This window comes from Dryobates pubescens, chromosome 3 (genome assembly GCF_014839835.1).
Source record: "Dryobates pubescens isolate bDryPub1 chromosome 3, bDryPub1.pri, whole genome shotgun sequence".
Lineage (NCBI taxonomy): Eukaryota > Metazoa > Chordata > Aves > Piciformes > Picidae > Dryobates > Dryobates pubescens.
The window spans coordinates 4,671,451-4,678,723 of record NC_071614.1 but is presented as its reverse complement, the minus strand read 5'-3'; the positions used below and the strand labels follow the sequence as shown (position 1 = coordinate 4,678,723).

The window sequence follows — 7,273 nt, the reverse complement described above, 5'->3', positions numbered from 1 at the left end:
GAAAACAGAAAATATTTGAAGGCTGGAGGTACATTTGAATTATGTGAGACTTGTATTTTATGCAGGAAAATGCATTAAGTGCTTAAGACAAATCAGTTTGAGCAACACAGATGTCAAAGTTTAATATGGATAAAATCTGTGCTGTTCACAAAGGGTTTCTTGTCTCTGATCTGAAGGGTGTCTTTCACCACGGTGCCATCATTCTGCTCAACACAAGCCTCTGCCAGGCTCTGTCCCTTAGACCTGATGGGAGCTGCAGTGGAGCTGGTCAGCAGCAGCAGGAGTCCTACTGGAAGGTGCATAAAATCAGCTCAGGAGTTTGTATGTTTGAAAGTGTGAGAAACCCAAGAATGTATCTGAAGATCAAAGATGACCAGTGTGATGGAACAGTAAGCAGTTCTTGTTTTGTATTTCCCTTTGTAGATACTTGGAGTAAACTGTCAGTGGTAGCAGAGAGGATTTTTTACTTGTTTAGATGAAGCACTCTGAACATTTTCCAGACCTGTTCCTTCGTTCATCCAAGGAAAGACAGACAAATACAGCAAGAGGAACTGTCATGTCTATATGACACTTGACTGTAAAGATCTGATTATATTTTCAAGCTATTGGAAATGTGGGTGGGGTTAGCTTGTTGCTGGACAGCTGATGACTCTGTCCAGATTCTGTTGCATTAACCTGGCTTTTGTTGAGCAACCACAGTTACACTGGTGTGACTTTGGAAGATGTTGAAGTGATGTTGACATCCCAGTGCTTGCAAATGATTCTGTTCTGCTGAAATTAAGAACCTTATTTGTGTATTTCTTCATCAAGTAACCACATGGAGTTTATTCTTTAAATACATCATCAGTAGCCTATATATTTAGTGAAGAACTAGGTCTGGGAGGTGGCTGAAATATTCTGATGCTTGGACCTACATCATTTCCCACCTGCTGGGAGTTAAACTATTGTAAATTTACATTTGAGAGCAAAAATGAGAATGAGACACTGATATTTGCTCATTAAACTCAATGTTTACTAATCCTGTGTCTGTCTGTTGATATGAACTGATATAATTGTTTTCAATGTGGCAGACCACAAACATATTGAGGGGTTTAAAATGGTATTGAGTCTAAATTGATGATAAAGCCTACTAATGAATAATTAAGATGTAAGCTGACTAAGTGGGGAGACTCTGTTGGATATATCCTAGACTTTGCCTAAATCCTAGCAAATTGGAATGTTTTCCTATGCAGGTTTTCCACTTATTCAAATTTCTGTTCTCAAAGGAATAAGCAAGTCCAAGATGTGTGTGTGTGTGCATTAATCTAGGAGATTGTGAAGAAGCCAAAGACAATCTGAAATGTTATTAGACATCAGCAATGTTAAAGTCTTAAGAGACATCCAACTTGTCTAGACACAGCAACTCAAATGTTGACTTCACTTCTGTTGAACTGATTTCTGGTTTTCTGCTTCCTAGGGCACAGGTGATGAACACTGCCTCTTTAAAATCGAGAAGGATTTGGACACTGGAGCTGTAAGCCTGGAATCAGTGAGAAATCAAGGGATGTATGTTGGCCTCCTGCCGGATGGCAAGACTAAGCCAGTCATCAACACTGGAGAAAGAAACAGATTTTTCTACCCCCAGGTCATCAAATGTATGTAAATTCTGAATATTCTACAGTTTGCTTTAGGGATTAGTGGCTCTGGATGATAAATTCAAAGCAGAAGTGTAAAAGCTGAATTGACACTGTTTCTTTTAGAATAGAATAGAATTAACCAGGTTGGAAGAGACCTTTGAGATCATTGAGTCCAACCCATCATCCAACACTACTTTTCTGTTGTGTTTCAGGAACTTTAAAGAAGGTGAAAAGATTGTTGTGCCCATACTTAATTTCTTCTATGCTGCTAGTTAATTTTTCTTCATTTCTTTCTTTTCATAAAAAGATGCAGAAGATTCTTCCCTCCACCCCGAACAACTAAAGTTTTGCAAGTTGTGGTGGGTTGAAATTTCCCATTACATTAACTGAGATTGACTAACTCAGTTGGAAGTTTAATATTTATATTTTAGAAGAACTATATTTTCCTTTTAATAATTAAAATAATAATAATAAAAACAACCAGGTTGGAAGAGACCTTCAAGATCATCACGTCCAACCCATCAACCAATCCAACCCACCTAAACAACTAAACCATGACACCAAGCACCCCATCAAGTCTTCTCCTGAACACCTCCAATGATGGTGACTCCACCACCTCCCCAGGCAGCCCATCCCAATGGGCAATCACTCTCTCTGTATAGAACTTCTTCCTAACATCCAGCCTAAACCTCCCCTGGTGCAGCCTGAGACTGTGTCCTCTTGTCCTCTTGTTCTGGTACTGGCTGCCTGGGAGAAGCTGTATTTACAAAGCCAAAACTACACACTACAATGGAATGCAATGAATTTGTACAAAATAGAGACTATTTATAATATTCCAAAGGTATTTACAATTAGAAAACAGCACAGACACCCCCCACCCCCCCCCCCCCCCCCCCATATCCCCTCTGGTATTCCCAGAGAGCAGGGAAGCTGCTCCACTCCCCCCACACCCCTCTCCTGTAATAGAAGAAAAGAGGAGATGGAAGGAATGTGAGTTCAAAGAAGTAATGTTAGTGTTCTTGTCTGTGGTAGGTTGAGAGAGGGCTTAGCTCTCCCTCCTCCACAGAGTAAGAAACCACAACTAGCCCAGTCGAAAGAGCAAGCTATATATTTACAAGCATATATGGAAAGCAGGTTATATATAACACAATATATACAGGTATTTACAATATATACACAGAAATACACAGCAAAGACAAATAACACAACAAAAATCCCTCCCCGAGGGAGGGATCCCCTCCTTGGAACCCCCTCTCTCCCCCCCCCTCACCTCCCTTTTTCCCCAAAAAGGGGTTAGAGAGAGAGAAAGGCAAGTTACTAAGGAAAAGAGTTGTTAGTAAGCTTCAAAAGCCCATGCAGGATTAGTGTTTGCTTATCTGAAGGCCAACTCCAGCAGTTCGCAGAAGAAGCAGGCAGGGAGAACAGGCTGAAACTCCAACTCCCCCAACTCCCAAACTGAACTGAACTGAGGAAAAAAAAATTTCCAACTGCTTCACAATCTAAAGCTACATTTTTGTTTATCAACCAATGAAATTCGTTTAGAATATCAGAATGTTTTGGTTCTAGTACCGAAAACATTAGCCAGTGTGTTCCAGCAGTGTTTGTTCTTAAAGGCACAGCCTCAAACGACCACATTGTCTTTTCTCAAGGCCAGCTAGTAGTGGTTATCTCCCCAGCAGAATAGCTAAGCAGCTAGAGAAAAAAGAAAAGGAATGAGAGTGGAAGTGAAAATGTTCCATAATATCTTTCACAACTGCCCAATGAATCTGTTCAGAATAATCTTTTGTTTTCCTTTTTACCCCCAAGAGTGAATTATTTATATATTTTTCTACTTCTCTGCTCCAAACCTGCAGCTTAATTTTAAAGGCATAGCCTAAAACTGCCACAAAAGCCAACTCAAAACAGGTGGCAAGAATGATGAAGCTGACTTCCCGAATCTGTTCCCCATTCTGGCCATAGATTTTGGAAGCCTCCAAGATGCCTTGCTGTCAGCTATATCACAGCCTTTCTGGGTTTTATAGGGATAGCAGCAGACCTTAGAAAGGGCCTGCTTGGCAATGTGCAGTTTCTTTTTTAATGGTGTGAAATATTCTACTTCCCCCACGAGTATATTTTTTTCCTGTGGTTCTTCTGTCCCATAGTAAGGTCTGGGAGTTATTGCAGTCAGAGAGCTCCCTCACTGTGGAGCTGACCTGCTGTAGTTGATGAGCCCAGGAAATTAGCCCAGAAATTAGCTCTCAGCACATTGTGGATCACCATCACTGGATTGTATGCTTGTCTTTTCTCCAGGAGAATGAAATTTTTTATTGGGTGAGCAGTGTAGCTGTGTGACTTGGGTTATACCTGCAGGAAACAGTGACATTGCAGTGCTTGTACTCTTATCTGGTGGATACAGCCACAGAGGTTAAAAACAAATGATACCTCTCATGAAAATACTGAGCAGGTCATCAGGCTAGAAGTGAGAATTTGGTCAGGTTTTTCCCAAAACACAAGTAGAAGAGGGTCATCTTGGATGCTTTGTCCAACAAAGGGAAAGTATCAAAGCGTACAACCAGATGAGAATAGAATAGAATAAACCAGGTTGGAAGAGATGTTCAAGATCATTGATTCCAACCCATCATCCAACACCATCTAATCAACTAAACTGTGGCACCAAGCACCCCGTCAAGTCTCCTCCTGAACACCTCCAGTGATGGTGACTCCATCACCTCCTCAGGCAGCTCATTCCAATGGGCAATCACTCTCTCTATAAAGAATTTCTTCCTAACATCCAGCCTAAACTTCTTCTGGTGCAGCCTGAGACTGTGTCCTCTTGTTCTGGTGCTGGTTGCCTGGGAGAAGAGACCAACCATGTCCTGGCTGCAACCACCCTTCAGATAGTTGTAGACAGCAGTAAGATCTCCTCTGAGCCTCCTCTTCTCCAGGCTAAGCAACCCCAGCTCCCTCACCCTCTCCTCACAGGGCTGTGCTCCAAACTCCTCCCCATCTTTGTTGCTCTTCTCTGGACACATTCCAGCAAGTCAACATCTTTTCTAAACTGAGGGCCCCAGCTGTCACCAAGACATACAGAAGCATTGTGAAAGGCCCTGTAATGGCATCCCTGACACCCAGTCCCTTCTTGACAAGAGTATTGCGCTCACTGTGTCCTTGTAGAAATGAGGAGAGTATTCCCTTTTGTTACTTTTTGGAAGAGCAGGGTATTTCAATTGCAATTCTCAATAGAGCAGGGGCTTACTGATGCCTTTAAAATAAAACCTAAATGCTACTTTATTACAGGCTTGAGTTCTCCTGAATCCTTGTTACTCAGTAAAAGGAAGATGAAAGGAGCCAAGATTGTCTGTTTGCCACTTTGTATTACCAGAAATGGCCTCTAGCAGTTTTCATTTCAGCATTCCCACTCTTAAGAAAGGAAACATCGGGGGGGTGGAGAGGCTTATCTCGAGGGGGACTAAAAAACCCACCCTACATTTTAACAAGTCATTTTATTCATACATCAATGTAAAATTGTAACTTTAGGTTTTCAGAGCAGTAAATGGACTTTGATTGGTATGCCAGAATTTCTCCACTCTTTTGTGGCGTGCTGCTCACAACAAAAGCTGACAGTAGCTGGTGGCTGTGCAATACACAGAGAAAAGATTTTTAGTGTCCACTGTGTTGAGCAGTTGTGAGATCTGTTATTAGTGTTTGTCACTGAACATATGGGAGGCTTTTGAGCAAGAGACAGAAAATGCTTTGTGCCTACTGACAGAATTTACATTTCATTGTTTTAGTTGGCCGGGAAGAGCCTATGGGAACATCTGCAGCACCCAATCAAGAGAAGAAAGGCTTCAAAGAATCTCAGCTTCAACAAGCAAAAGCCCAGAAGCCAGTATCTGAAAACCTTTCAGTTTTCCCACCCTCAAGTAAGCAGCACTTCACAAACTAAGCTCTAGTGCTATGTTTAGGCAGGTAGGAATAGAAAAACAATGTTCTGATCATGCTTCTGCAGTGACAGTCTACCAGATGGGTTTTACTGGAACCAAAACCCACTTTCTTCTTTAGCCACAGCTGTTGCATAAAAGGTCAGGACAATGATTTCACCAGCTCAAAAACTGTACAGGAATCTTCAGCATCTTAGTAACCAATGAAGATGTGACAAAGGAACTAAACAAAACAGGTCATGATACATCTCTTAAGGAGAGTGGGATGATCACATTTGTTTCTTGCCTCTTTTATTCCCATGCAATCAGGGTGCTGTCTGCACAGCCTGAATTGTGTCACATCCCCTTGAAGAGCAGATGGGATAAATAGAAGCTACTGAGCTACACACACACACAAAATAAAATGTAAAAGCAGGTTACCTTAAGGGAGATGTAAAGGCAAAGTTATGTTAGAATTTCCACTGTGGGAGACACATTCAGTTGGCTGGAGGTAGTCTCAAAGGCATGGATAGGATAGGATAGGTTAGGATAGGATAGAATTAACCAGGTTGGAAGAGACCTTTGAGATCATCCAGTCCAACCTATCATCTAACACTATCTAATCAACTAAACCATGGCACCAAGCACCTCATCAGGACTCTTCCTAAACACCTCCAGTGATGGTGACTCCACCACCTCCTTGGGCAGCCCATTCCAAAGGCAAATAACTCTTCATAGAAAGAATTTCTTCCTAACATCCAGCCTAAACCTCTCCTGGTGAAGCTTGAGACTGTGTCCTCTTGTTCTGGTGCTGGTTATGTAGCAAATAATTCAGGTGGGTTGCTGGTTTGGTTTTGAGCTTGATCTTCAGACCACTGTTTCAATGTACATAAGAAGACTGGCAATGTGAACAGGACATCAAATATTACATAATTGTTCACAGGGTGTAACGTTGAAGTCTCAGGAAGGATTTAGAAGAAATTGAGTTGAACCAAAGAATCCTGGTTAATAACAATCCACACTGATGCTTTGAATTTAATTACTGTTAATAGTTTCTGGCAATGTTGGTTCCCTCTTTTAGCTTAAAAAACCACAACCCTCTACATTTATAATCTATCAGACTCCATGTTGTATCACAGTGTCACAAAGCCTTCCCAAAATGTAGTGGGCTGTCAGCAGCTGGTGGGATATGCTCCATTTGAAACCCAGGGCAACATGAAGGAAGCCATCAAACCTGTTTTCAAAGATGCTGGATGTTTTTAGGGCTGGATACAAAGGATCCTTTTATAGCAGCAATATCTGCCATGAAATTGGTTACACAGAGTCTATAGCACTTTATAAGATATATTTCTGACATTTCCAAGTGTGGACTCTGCTTATGCAAAAATGAATAGAAGTATCAAAGTTACTCTGCCCTTCAAAGAAAATGCTCATTTTCAGCAATATGTTTTCACACAGAATATTTTAAGGGTAGCTTACTTTTGACATGTAGAGGAGAGTCTTAATTTTTTGAACTGATATTTATTAAATACTCATTTGCTTTTTTTCAGTTAACAGTCAAAAGAAGGTGATGTTTGTATTGAGCATAGAACACAGCAGTATGGCGAGCATCCAGACCCAGAGTGCATTAACCCCCAGGCTGACCAGGCCATCTCTTTTCATGTCTGTCTGCTAACCAGTAGCTGTGTGATGGTGGTTGTTTTTTACAAATAATAATTGAATCATAGAGTCAATAAGGTTGGAAAAGACCTCAGAGAT

General features: G+C 41.2%; 1 protein-coding gene across 1 annotated transcript in view; it reads left to right on the top strand.

Moving 5' to 3' along the window:
- Positions 1-323: 323 nt before the first annotated feature.
- Positions 324-7,273, top strand: part of LOC104303523 (lipoxygenase homology domain-containing protein 1) — a 125,804-nt gene continuing 118,854 nt past the window's right edge. Inside the window, exons 1-3 of the mRNA XM_054179471.1 lie at positions 324-389; positions 1,457-1,634; positions 5,387-5,518. Coding sequence (XP_054035446.1) covers positions 324-389; positions 1,457-1,634; positions 5,387-5,518 — 376 coding nt within the window. The remainder of the gene's footprint in view (positions 390-1,456; positions 1,635-5,386; positions 5,519-7,273) is intronic.